At 34.7% G+C, this 14487-nt stretch overlaps 1 protein-coding gene across 2 annotated transcripts in view; it reads left to right on the top strand.

Moving 5' to 3' along the window:
• Positions 1 to 14487, top strand: part of LOC106124501 (semaphorin-1A) — a 106419-nt gene that overhangs the window by 89949 nt on the left and 1983 nt on the right. For both annotated transcript variants that reach the window (XM_013321229.1, XM_013321228.1), the window contains 9 exons: positions 3024 to 3157; positions 6599 to 6695; positions 7050 to 7101; positions 10589 to 10841; positions 11816 to 12009; positions 12112 to 12253; positions 12332 to 13013; positions 13633 to 13922; positions 14174 to 14363. In XM_013321229.1, coding sequence (XP_013176683.1) covers positions 3067 to 3157; positions 6599 to 6695; positions 7050 to 7101; positions 10589 to 10841; positions 11816 to 12009; positions 12112 to 12253; positions 12332 to 13013; positions 13633 to 13922; positions 14174 to 14363 — 1991 coding nt within the window. In that variant the 5' untranslated portion in view covers positions 3024 to 3066. The remainder of the gene's footprint in view (positions 1 to 3023; positions 3158 to 6598; positions 6696 to 7049; positions 7102 to 10588; positions 10842 to 11815; positions 12010 to 12111; positions 12254 to 12331; positions 13014 to 13632; positions 13923 to 14173; positions 14364 to 14487) is intronic.

The following is a 14487-nucleotide window of genomic DNA, read 5'->3' as shown; positions in this document are numbered from 1 at the left end:
TTCAATCGTGATTATTCCGCCTTCGATAAATATAACATCCTATTGTTCTAAATATGTTTTATTCCCACCACCTCAGTAGGCCTACGTAAAGGCGTGCCATAAAAGTTTGTGGTTAGTAGCAACAGAACCACAGCTTCCCCAACGTCGTGGGACGACGCGGAGGCTGGCCGCACCACGCTCTCGAGTCAGGCTCGAATGTCAACCGCGTCCATATACTGTATGTAATTACACGCCATCATGTCACGCCCGCGAAAAATAAATCAAGCGAACTACTACGTAATTTAATATTGTCGTAACGAGATTTTAAAACTGTTTTCGCATGTCGTTTTTGCCAATAATTAATGCGCTTTAGTTAGGTAAACAAGTCACAAAAATGTTGTTTTCTTTTCATTTTTACTTTAATTACTTCATTCAAATAGGCGAACCGATTAATTAGCTTAGTACATATAACATTTCAAAATTCATATTATATTTAATCGATAAATACAATATCTATTAAAAATTGTTAAAAAATTCTATTGAATGAGTTACATTATTACACAATTATTAAAATTTTACATTCAACGCTATTCGAAAACGATTATAAATCTCGTTTTTCACTACCCAAGCTATTTAAAGCGAAATCGATTTGTTGAATACATTATATAATTACAATTTGGATGACGAAACTGGTGTACTAATTGAATCGTTAGCAATTACTGAATTAATAATATGCTTTGAACTACATGTATTGTGTAAAGTTTTTATGTAATCAACAAGGATACGGAGCAGTCGTATTGTAAACTGACCACGTGTCTCCTTCATTGCCAACAGCATTAAATATTCATACCAATGTCTCCTTCACGTCTTTTCTTTCGTATTCCATGTAAGAAATCTCGATTTTATACATTGCCAAAAATGTGCGCATCAAAGCTTCAATTCGGATGCAAAGTTTTTTTAAGTTTAAATACTTCTTATAACAAAATTATACTAAGTAGTATAGCTGAGTGTCTTATATTTGTTGCTTTTTGCCTCTGCTTACTACCAAAAGCACTTATATAAAATTTCCTTTGTTTGCTTTATTAAAAAGAAACCGTTCGTAAAAGATATTTGTGGCTAAAGTGTATTATCAGACATTGCCTCCCGCCACTCGATAACCGCTCGTTTGTTTAAGCCAGTAATTGCGTGGGTAGATCCAGCGCCGATAAATTGCAGGTTCGCGTATTATATAGCAAGGGAATTAACACTAACAGGTTACAGAGCATGCTGCTAGCTGGTAGCTATCGTGCGACACACTGGAGCACTTTACACAAAGCCCCGAGCGCAAAATATAGACGCAGCGATACCATCCCCCACATTATGTTCATCCTTTGTAACCCTGACGGTACAATGGCTTGCCGCCTCTTGTATTTTCAACCCTTTAGTCGACAACACGTCTAACATCCAGCTTTTGCATTAGCATTTAACCGCACTTTATCAAAACTATAAATCTTTAGTAATATTGTAAATGCGAAAGTTCGAATGCAAGTTTTTTAGACAGTAACTCTAAACGGTTCAACGGATCTCTGAAATTTAGTGTATATGAAAAACATATTATAGAAGAACACATAAACTAGTGTAAGTTTTTTTTTAAATTCCGCGCGAATGCAGTCGACAGCGAAAACTATTCTTTGAATAAATCTAGTACATAGTTTTACGTGTGACACTAATGGTTGTATTAGACGTTGAATAATAAAAATAAATCTTAATAAATGATAAAAATATAAAAACTTTTTCCCTATGAAATTCAAAATGCAATTCGCTATCTTGTAAACAGATATAAATCTAATAATAGCGACGAAGCCCCAAGTTGTTTTCCCACGATAACAAGTAATGTGGCTAAAGTAAAAAACTAGAATGTGAGAGACAGGGCCTGTTCTGACGCACAAGGAGTCAGCTCGCTGCATATTTCTTGCATCTCGTATCTGACGTAAATGATTATCACCGCACTTGTCTTATTTCTATTTGTATATAAGTGTGTGTGCTCCTTTATTTATAAAATATCCGTAACACATAAAATGCTCGTTAGATTACTGGTTACAAAAAAAATTAAATAAGTTTCGATCGCACCAATCTATATGCCAACTAAGATCGCATTCTGTTTAAAAATCAGACAAATGGGAAATTATTAATTTATTTATATCATTCTTAACTCGTTTATAAATATCCATTATCACAACTATACGTCTGTGAAATATAACAACGCTTGAGAACGATTATTGTTATTAAATAAAGAAACAATAACAATAAAATAAAACAAGACATAACGACACAAAAATAGTATCGTTAACAATTTACTAATGCTTAATTTAGCTACAAACAACTAAAGTGCACAGTAATTGCTAAATAGATGCAAAAGTATGCACATTCGATACCCTGCCTCCCATTCGGAGTGCTCGGTCTAAGTGACGTAGAAATAACGGGGGAAACGTAGGTGTTAAATGCATTCTCAGACACATTGCAATTTGCCCGGAGATTAAACCAGCAACATCTGGCTTGCAGAATTATCCTACATAACGTATGAATGCACATTTTATATCTTTGTATTCAACGATATCACAATATATTTACCATGATTATAATGCATTTTAATTATATTTGTAATTGATTATGAGCTTGACATTATACTTATGAACCATCTGTGATTAAATACACTAACTCAGAGTAGGCTTTGGAGTCCCTCAGTGGGATATATAGTGAGCTGATGATGATGAAATACGATATGTTACTAATTTAACAGTTAGTTTTTATTGTTCAAACGCCACAAATCATATAGTAAGACATTTTTAGATGTTTCGGCAATGTAAACCCTCTGTAACAAATTATCATATCATTTTTATAACAAAAACATAGTATTTTATGTTAATATCCTTGATAATATCGAAAACTTCACGACATTTACAAATACCAAGTCTGAGTACCACTTATTAGATTCAACCACTACGAAGTAACATCAATCAATACATATACTGTTAAGGATTTAAATCAAGTGTCCATTGTTACAGGCAGAAGATGGCGTGTGTGGAGAGGATTAGGCACTAATCCAAAATGGCCGTCGCCCGCGCGGTCCTGGTCCTTTTAGCGTCGACGGCGCACGCCTGGATGCCGGATGCTAATGCACGGATACACGTTAAATACGGTAACTGATACCTTCATATATCTTACTCTGAATGATACATTTATACCACTTCGTCTTCGTCATGTGCAACTAACGACCCACCCGGCTTCGTATGGTACGCTGTTTTATACATTCCATAAAGTTGGGGTAATAAGGTGGCTACATCCCGGGAACAAAAAAAAAGATTTATAAAGTACTTCGAATAAGGTGACTACAATCCATATAAGATCCAAATAGATACCTCAACAGCTATTGCTCTTTGCAATAAAAAAAATTACTATAAGTAGGTAAAGAACCCGTTTGTATTTAACAAATTGTCCTTATTTGGTCAACGCTATGGTATTCTTTCGAACATCTATGTATGTTCCAAACAGATGTCTTTGTATCTATTTTTATGTCCCACTTCCTGCGTGGTATAAATGGGATCAAATCTATATATATTTAAATATATTCATCAAAGTTTGTCCTGGCAGTGGAAACCCACATTTAATATGCAGAAAAATCACCCTTAGTTGTTCATAATAATTGTTATAATCATAATGCGTAAGGTTAAAAGGTGTGAGAACTTTTATCTTGACTGTCATGGCGATGTTAATATTTATAAAATGTGCTGTTCTGCGCGTTTATTATAACAAATATTTTACCTTAACTTTATTTAAAATTAAAACGATATACTAAAGTTATGACGTCATACACAGTAATCATATTAAACGCGCAATGAATATAAAACATAAATTAACATCAATACGTTGAAATCTTAATTTCCAATTATAAATTAATTTTTTCCGCATAATAAAGTTAAAGCTTAATGATTTTCAAATATTAATTTAAGCTTTTGAGTTAAAGTTTTGTGGCTTCCATTCGAAAACGTGTAGTATGTAGGGGACGGAATGTATACGTTTATGCAATAATTTTCCTCATACGTGCTATGCGCAGAATTTAAATGGAGTAGGCATTTCTTACGTGAGTTAGCACTGCAGGTGCAACACGGCTGACAATGTTAATCGTGTGAAACACGCGAGAATTTTTCAAATAATCGTTATGAAATCGACAATTCTTATTGCTGTTTAATCGCATTACAAAAGAGCTTTGTCCTCACTTCCACGTAGGCCTGGGTAACCACACTATTGTAAATCTACCTTTATTTTCGCATTCGCTTTGTATTTTTGATTGGGGTTTGCTTTTATTAAGATGTTGTGACGTTCTTAGAGATCTAAAGTTACAATGCCTTAAGTAAATTTAAATATATTACGTTACTAGTTGTCGCACGCAACTACTTCTGCGCGGTATTAAGAAAAAACTTCATTAGTTGCCTATTTGTACTTTCAAATTATGAGATCTATACAATTGTTCTCGATATACCTTCAAACAATCATCCAACCATCCATCCACACATTCGCATTTATAATATTAGTAAGATAAAAAAGTACACTATGAAATACAGGAAAATACGCTCAGTTTACATTAAAGCTATTATTGTACGTATAAAATCAATGCAAATCTAGTTTGATACTGTTGTTAACATCGCATTATCATAATAATTAAATTGGCAACAAATTGATTGCAGTGCGTAACAACAAGGGGGCGGTGAAAGCCGTAATCAAATTCAGCTTGTTACCGCTTGCCAGCTCGGCCGGCGAGCGCGACGTGTAATGCTAAGCTGGCCAAGCTAAATCTGTATAATCCACGTCCAATTACCACGAATCCTGTTAACTCTGCCAGCATCGTAAATGTATTTACTACATGCACCAACATGCTCTGTAACGCTGACCGTAAAGCTTGTATTCGGCTTTGTTCATTGGCGCCGGCGTTAAAAGCCTTTGTAAAATATATCTAGAATTAGCTTTCATTAAGCTGCCTAATTAGTAAATCATCAGTACCTTTTTGATAGTCACTCCAATGTGGTACAATCTGGAAATAATCCGGTTAAAACCAGATAAAACCGGACCATCATGACATGTACACCTGAATTGCTTCCAAAATATATATTTACTATTAAAGAATAAATTTTCTAGGTAATTAATCTCATTCTTCTCTTATTACAAAATAAGGATAATTAAAATTCAAGTAATTAAAATGGAAGACTCCATCTGAGACGTTTGAAACTACTTCGCTATGCAAATGGCAGTGACAAATGACAAAACATCGAATTTCACTCGATACAATACCTCGCGACCCACTTCGCATTAATCACTGTGAATAATGAACATAGTTTTTACAACAAATACGTAATGAACTACGATGAAGAATAATTTTAAACTTGTCATATTAAAATATCCACACAAATAGCACCATTAGTAGAATCGTAAACCACTAAATGGGTCATATGGTCATATAGCTAGATGGTAAAGCTCATTCCACATTTAGCTACCACATAACTCGGTAAAAGTAACGGAAAATGTTGATTATCATCCAAGACTATCGCGGTCACAACCTTTGGTAGACGCACCTTTACTTTGCGTACTACATTTTGGCATTTTTATATCATTAGACCTAACAGACCAAAACCTCTTCTGTGGACGAATTTCTTTGATTTTTAAATTCTTTCCCTACCTAGAGTCCTTGGTAATGTTAACAAAATATACAATAGCTTTTAAATTTCTAAATTAAAAGTGCCTACATAAATAAAATAACTTTTGCTTTTTATTTATTTAAATCTTACCTTAGTATAGTATTTAGTAAGTTATAGTGAAATAATATTCTGAAATTGAGTATTCAGTTTTTTAAACTAATTAACACTAATTGAAATATCTGTTAATAAATTCAAATACGTAACTTCTTTTGAAATCATTTCCAATATTTTTAATTAACTGATTTAAATGTGCTGAATATTCGATAGCGAAGATCTCGAATTCAAAACTAATTATACGTTTCGTTGAACTGCATTAAATAATGAGAAGGTAAATAACCTTGTAAGATGTTCTTATTTAATCCAATTAGAGAAGACTTATCCAGGGTTGTTAATATCCAAGAAACATAGACCCAAAGGCGACAACAAAGGAAAAACGACTAGTATATTTTCATCCTTTGATTTTTTAATTGACAACGTAAACAACTTCTATAGAATTGTTTTGTTACATAGTCTGACCCATAGACGTCGATGAACTGTGACTCCAAGATGCACCAGAAAGCAAGTCAATCTCGAAGAGGTAGCAGCCCTAGTAACCGCTATCATATCTATAGTTACTACTTTTATTCCATCTTATTTTCAAATGGCTATTGTTAATATGTTTACTCAAGTTCAATTGTTTTTTACCAAACAAAGAATACTGTTTGACGTAAAACTTTATCCTTTATATACACGTATTAAATCTTCTGAAACGTATGGTATTTATGAAATAACCTGTCCGCTTAGAAAAAATATTTCATGGCAAAGAAATACGCGTTAACCCGTTTGTTAGCGCATTTTCTAATTATGTCTCCATTGGGTTGTATATTTATGGACGCGTTCTTTTGTTTCAGGCGAGGAGACTTCAGAGCAGTTTGTGGGCAACTCAACCGCGCCTGACCACTTTCGTATATTAGACAAAGATGATTTTTCAATCGTCGTCGGTGGCAGGTGAGTTCATTCAGAGCGTACTCATTTCTTCAATCGGCGTAAATAATATTATTATTATCATTTTACCTAGTTATCATTTTTTATATACAATGAACATATACTGACTAAAATAATATTTTTTGTGTTAGCTATAATCGAAATCGGTCATGAGTACGGTATTATCACTGACACTATTGCACACTTAATTTTTTTTTTTTATAATAGAGAACGACGTATAAATTAACATGAATTATAATATATCTTTACATACATATTTATTCAGGTGATCAAACCTCCTTGGATGCTATAATTTTTCAAATAATAAGCCAGCTATGTAAATTGAGAATTACGAAATTATATATTCATTTGTTACAGAAATGCCGTTTATAATTTAAGCCTGTACGACTTGTCTGAAAACGTTGATCAGGTAAGTTTTAATACCATGTATTTTAATATTAATTTTGTAGTTTTAAATACTTTCATCGTTGTCATTATCTTTGGTCAAACAGAGATAAAATATGTTTAAATCGGGGATTTTGGTCTCACAAACCCATCTATATAAAACAAACTTGTCGCTCGCAGATATGGATAAGGTTAGGAAACTTTGGATATAGTAATAATATTATTTAGTATAAAAACTATTCGACTTAAGCTTTTTTGTATGTAAAAGTTAACTACGTTTAATATAGAAACACAGTATTAATTTAAGGAATTAATTCATTCCAAATAGAAGGTGGTTTAATGTTATTTAATGCCCTAGAGTTTTGTTAACTTCCCGTGAGTACGGCGAAAACAAATATTGTTAGCTCTTTTTTTAAAGGTAACAATTTATTTTCTTACAATTGTTTCGGCAGTGCAAACTCACGTTACGTGCTTTCAACGAGACATTTTTTTTTTATCAAACGGTGACAAGTAGTCTTATCTACTATTTACTTATAATTTAGAGCGGAATGATAAAGGTGCGGCTACTGTACCGGAATTCTATATCAAAATGACTTGAAATAGATTTAAAATCTTTTAGACAAAGCAAAAACTTTGTCACGTGTGATTAATGAAAAACTTAAGCCTTTATTTCCAAGATTTTATAAAATAACATATTTTATAAATTTTATTTATTTCATTTATTTTATAAATTACTATAAAAACAAGAATTTTACGTATCACAAAGTAAATGATGAATGGATATAGGAATGTGATTCATCAGTACGCTACCTACATGCAACATTTAGGGCTGCCAACATTCAATTAAACTTAACCCGAACAGTGCTGTTAAAAGAAAATACGACATCAATTATTATTTAGCAGATAAGGAAATTAAAAAGATCAGAATTCGTTTAAACAAAACTTAAAGTAACAACTTAGAAAAATAAAATAAAAAGTGAAATATTTTAATGACCGCCGTTTACGGAATTCAACGGTTTACTTACCGTGGGATTCTGAGACCAAAACATAGTATTCCGGTTTTATCGAAGATATGTTTTATACAGAGATTTTGGTCTACGAAACCAACGATTAGGCTTGTATCGAAATTAGATATATGTCAAACTAGTAGTCTGAATATGCACTTTACAAAGCTGTAGGGGCAGCCCTACCTATGCATGATTGTGTTGGTTCGCATCATGCATTAATATATACGCGGAATTCGCTGCAACCGTGATTGTAGCCATTGCGAGTATTTGCAAGTCAAGGAAGATTTAAATAAACGTCTCGCACATGATTTCATATACGTACATGTAGAGAAGTGATAAAGTGCCTTATGTATTACTTTGATAAAATGTACTAATTATAATTATTTTAATGACGCGAAAATTTTTATTTATGTATGTAAATGGCAATCAGTAATTCTGCAATTTTTTTTTTGTTAAAAACTGTAAAATTGCATGTAATGTAAGTCTCAAATATAGACTGGGCTGAGTCAGTTTGTAGCTACAGATATACAAAAATGATGTGTATTTTTATGTAATGCACAAATCAAACGGGGTTTGAAATGTCAAACTATCTTTCGAAACATATTGCAACCAAAATTAAATTAAAAAAATACGACCTTATAATTATGTACGTTCTTTTACAATGACAAATATAATCAATAACCTTGTTAAAACTTGTATAACAAATATTGTTATCTCTACGGCACAATACTCTGTACGATCAAATTGGTAAAGTTACATTACACACTTTTGATGAACGCGCACGCGATAGTTCACCTAGTTCTTATTCACGACGCAATATAAGTTTTTAGATTAAATTAAAATTGTATGCAAATTGTTGTTACCTTATTTGTTAGTTACCTGACCTACATCGCTCTTGCACGAGTTTCGAGGTGAAAAGTTAGAGTGCAAATAAAAAATTGTCAAACGTATTAATTATAAGTTACATGATTATTTATTCAAAAGATTTACATAAAAAAAATGCAAACTATATTACATATGTAGATATACAGGTTCTTTCAATCAATTAAATGATAATTTTCTTTTTAATTTTTTTTATTTCATTAGGCAATATTTTTGGCCAGTTTCATTAGTATTGTAAAGTAAAAATGTATATCAATAGTGCGTGTGTGTGGGTGTGTGTGTGTTTAGTCTTTAATGTTGCATACATGAGTATAGATCTTTGGAAGTCATAAACGAAAGGGTTTCGCGAAGCACTTTACCCAATGGGGAAAGCAGAATTTTTAACCTTTCACAGAATGAGGAAAAGCGGGGCCCCTATAAGTGTGGGGTCCCAAGTAGTTTTCCCTCCGCTCCTCGCAAAAGCCATCTCAATGTTTAGATTGCTCTTATAGATTAGATCCCTAAAGGCTTTGAAGTACGAACTATAGTCTAAAAACATTGCTGGTTTATTTGAGTGATAATTCAAATATCGATTAAGGAAATAATTTATTTATGTGATTAAAATAAAAAAAAATATTTTGCATTATCTATGACCGCTATTACCAAGTTTAGAATTTTTCTTAAATTGTTATTTTCTAATTTGCTCATTATTAAGAAGAAAATACAGTGGAATCTGGATAAACGAGAATCCTAGTGTCTGTAATATTTTTCTCGCTTATAAAGGTTTCTCTTTAGACCTATTTTCTCACTTATGGAGTTCGTATGTCGGGACCGGACAACGTCTCTCGCTAATAGAAGTTGCTCACTTATGTAGGTACGACTATGTAATATTACTAAAAAAGTACGACTAAAACTTAAATTTCTCTGATATTATACGTATCGACACAGATCTTTGATATTGATGTAACCAATATAGAATTCATAACATAGCCAGAACCAGCGTAGTTTTAATATCGGACAAAATTAATGGCATCACAAAATACGCATAAAAATACCAAATACACGAGCGTCGGACTGTTGGCACGCCGCCATGTTCCACCAGATATTGGTAAAGTTTCACTCGTCACAGAACCATATTTCGTTACCGATACTTCCATTACCGGGCACCGTATAAAATTGGGAATATTTGTTAGTCTGTCACGAGTACGAGTAATTGTTTTTATCTGAAAAATTTACAGTAAGAGCTAACGTTGAGAAATTACAGATATTTATACTTAATATAATAATTGTAAAATACAATTTAGTAATCCTTCCAGTTATTTTATTTTCTGTAGATCCCTGTATTGACCTATATACTTCACAAGTAAATATAAATGATACTACAAGGGCCTCGTTAGGGTTGGCATTAAAAATGAGTCTCGCAGCTTGGTCGACTTCCTGTAACCGATTTCAAGTGAACCGTGTCGGCGTGCCCGCCGGCTTGTGAAAGTCAATGCATGTGCGCGTTTCTCGCTACAATCAAACCAGTATTTTCAATGACTACTCGAATTAATATGCAATTTATTCGCCACAATCACTTCTTATATAAAAAATCGATTTTATTTTTTTCTGTACACAATTACAAAAGCTTTGCTTTCTTTGTAGCGTTTAGAATGGCAGTCAACAGACGCACACAGAGAACTATGTCAGCTGAAGGGCAAGTCAGCAGACGAGTGCCAGAACTATCCACGTGTGGTGGCGCGCTCGCACGGTCGCTTGCTGGTTTGCGGTACCAATGCCTTCAAGCCACTCTGCAGACGGTACGACACTTCGCGACAGAACCACCGCGTCGAAGAGTTTGACGGATCCGGACGATGCCCATACGATCCGGAACATAATTCCACTTCTTTATTTACTGGTAAGAAGAATTATTTTTATCTATTTATGTACTTACATTCCATATATGTACTAAAAGAAAGACTTGTGTGTTAACTTTTAAGGATCTTTTTAAGGGAAATTCAAAAATAGAACTGCCATGTTACGAGTTACGACATACGTTTCCATGGTCAGTTCATTATAGTGGCGATGTTTTTTATCACTTACTAGCTATTGCCCGCGTGGAATGAATAAAAAATAATTAGTCCCCGGCAATTATTCAAAGTTTTCTCTTTCCCTAGACCTCCACAAACATTTCAAGACCAAGATAATATAAATCCGTTCAGCCGTTCTCGAGTTTTAGCTAGACTAACGTACATCAATAGATTTGTATATGTCACTTATTTATTTTATCGAGTACAGAGTATCTTCTGGCATTATGTATGACTAATACTTTATACCTACCTACTCTATTTTTCAATCATATTCATAATATAGTTAACAAGTTACACCATGAAGTTTTATTTCTGGCATTAACTGAATCAATTTAATATACAATTGTGTTTTCAATTAAAAATTGTACTAATAATTTCAAAGTAAGCAAAAGTTTCCGTGATTAAATCGGGAATGTGAGGGTATATCAAAAGTTATCTAGCACAAGTATTAATAAGTTAACCACAAACCCGGAGCAGAGAGCGCACGATTCTCCAAATTGACTACACCGTTACACTTAATACGCTTTCTTATAACTCATAACGTAACCGCAGAGGCTAAGTCATTCCGATGGTCTACTACATTGACATCACGTAAAATCACATTAAGAACTTAAATTATCACAAAAAATACATAGAGTTCATTTCGTCATCTCAATTAGATACCTACATACATATCAGTACAGAATGTAAAAATGAAAGGTTATCTTGATCTATATCCCTTAAGCTTGATAGGATTATAACTTTTAAACACAAACTTGTTGACAAAGAAACGTAACTAAGTCAGTGAAAATTATTATTCCAGATGGTCAGTTGTATACCGCGACGGCAGCCGATTTCTCCGGCACAGATCCCCTGATCTACCGCGAGCCGGTGAAGACAGAACGCTCAGATCTCCGAATTCTCAACGATCCGTCTTTCGTCGGAGCAATCGCTTCCACCAGCCATGCCTACTTTTTCTATAGAGAAACCGCTGTAGAATACATGAACTGTGGAAAGGTCAGTGTACTTATATCTAATACCAATTCTAAAAAACACGATATTATAATTCGCAGCTGCGCGATAGCGACTTGTTTTGTATAAAACAATTTTATCGTACAGGCGGTGTACTCACGAGTTGCCAGAGTCTGCCTCAACGACAAAGGCGGACCACACACTTTCAGCGAGAGATGGACTTCATTCCTAAAGACGAGACTCAATTGCTCCGTGCCTGGGGAATACCCGTTCTACTTCGATGAAATACGTAAGTTTGATAAAAAGAACCTAATTATAAAATGTTGCTTTAACAAACGGTATATTAAATATCAATAACCCTTAACAGAAGCAACGACTGAGCTAATCAATGGAATATACGGCAGCGGAAACACAAGGAACGACATAATTTACGCCGTTTTCACGACGCCTCAGAACGCGATAGGAGGCTCGGCGGTGTGTGCCTTCGCTATGAGAGACATATTAGACGCATTCGACGGACCTTTCAAAGGACAAGAGAGCATGAACTCGAACTGGTTGCCGCTAGAAAAAGAAAAAGTACCACATCCTAGACCTGGATCCTGCGTAGAGGATAGTAGAACATTACCAGATTCCGGAGTAAACTTTATAAAGACGCATCCATTGATGGAGAAAGCGGTTCCCTCATTCTTAGCGCGGCCGATACTGATCCGAGTCAGTCTGCAGTATCGTTTTTCAGCGATCGCCATCCATCCTCAGGTGCAAGCTATGAATGGGAACAAGTATGACGTCATGTACATTGGTACTGATGACGGGAGGGTCATTAAAGCTGTGAACGTGGCTGCGAATGATGGTTCGTTTGACGCGAGCGTGGATGAGTACAGCAGGAACCCTGTGAGGACCGCGGTCATATCTGAAGTGCAAGTGCTGCCGAGCGGAGTGCCTATAAAGCAAATGCACGTCGCACTCACCACGGAGAAACTGATTGTAGCTTCGGGAGATATCATCAAAGGAGTTTCGCTTTCGCATTGCACCAACGTTCTATCGTGCAGGTAACATATCACGTCATTTTCTTGAATAACACTTTTAGTTGTTTTAAAAGCTAAATTTCATCTAGCAATTAATGTAGTATCCTGAATTTGTTTAGTTTTTAGTATTTTAAATCACGTTGAAAATGTCCCTAATTTATTATGTTATATATAAAATTCTCGTGTCACAATTTTCGTTCCCATACTCCTCTGAAACGGCTTGACCGATTCTTATGAAATTTTGTGAGCATATTGAGTAGGTCTGAGAATCGGCCAACATCTATTTTTAATCCCGCGCGGACGGAGTCGCGGGCAACAGCTAGTAATAAAATACTTTGTTGTCTAGTTTTTTTATTCTAAAACTCTGTAGACAGATAAGTTATACAATTCTCATTATAATTGTTATTGTTATTCTTTGTACTTGTTAACACAATATCAGTACAAAGGAGTGGCTTATCATTTACGATAAACGTCATTAGTCATAACTATAGCTTTGTTTTTTTTTATAAGTAAATATGTGATACATATTACTAAGTCTCAATTAAAAATATAAACAATATAGGGTCAAACATTATTCATATCGTAGTTTTACAAAAAAATAATCTAATAAAGTACTTTATTTAATAAATTCTATTATAAACAGGGAATGCGTGGCGTTACAAGACCCGCACTGCGCGTGGGACTCGAAGGAGCAGCAATGCTCGTGGGTTGGCAACAGACAGTTCCCGAACCCGGAGCGGTTTCTGCAGAACGTGGAGTACGGGAAGACTGAGGTGTGCAACAAGCTGCCCGCGCTGCTGCCGGAGCGGCGCGCCAAGCAGCCCAGCGACACCGTCACACAGGACGACGTTCGCAACGAAATACTCATAGAGGTCGTCGAGACCAACGTCGTCTCCGAAGACAAGGCGACCAACAATCATAAACATGAAACTGGTAAATTACTTATAATTTTCTTTAAAATAGCAATAGACCTCGACTTCCTCAGCTCAGGATAAAATCCCGTCAAAATCGGCAGTTTACCCGGAACAAACGCAGCGTTGCAGAAAGACAGACGGAGAGACCATTTTTTTCCGAAATTACATAGAAGCACTGCAATTTCATTAATATATGTAGATATTATTTTTGAATACTTTTTATACTAATTATTGTAGTATGCACTACATGATTGTGTAAATGTATTGCAGATCTGCTGACAGTGGAGGCAGCAGACGGCAACATCTACAGCGCGCAGGCGCTGCTCACAGCAGTCGTCGCCTCCTGCCTCGTCACCCTCATGCTTGGTTTCGTCATCGGTTACCTCTTCTCCAGGAGATTTCGTCATCCCTTCTTCGCTGATACTTCGCCGTTTAATGAACAACACAACCACTTGAACAGGTAAACAACTGTTTAGAAAATCTAATTAAATGACGATATTACAATCATTATCTATCAGATTAGATATACAAAAAATACATTGACTAAGTTTAAAAACAAATGTTATTTCAGTGGAATTTTATGG

Source organism: Papilio xuthus, unplaced genomic scaffold (genome assembly GCF_000836235.2).
Source record: "Papilio xuthus unplaced genomic scaffold, Pxut_1.1 DF825946.1, whole genome shotgun sequence".
In the NCBI taxonomy this organism is placed as follows: domain Eukaryota; kingdom Metazoa; phylum Arthropoda; class Insecta; order Lepidoptera; family Papilionidae; genus Papilio; species Papilio xuthus.
Note: the sequence above shows the minus strand (reverse complement) of the source record. Positions and strands in the feature narration are given on the sequence as shown.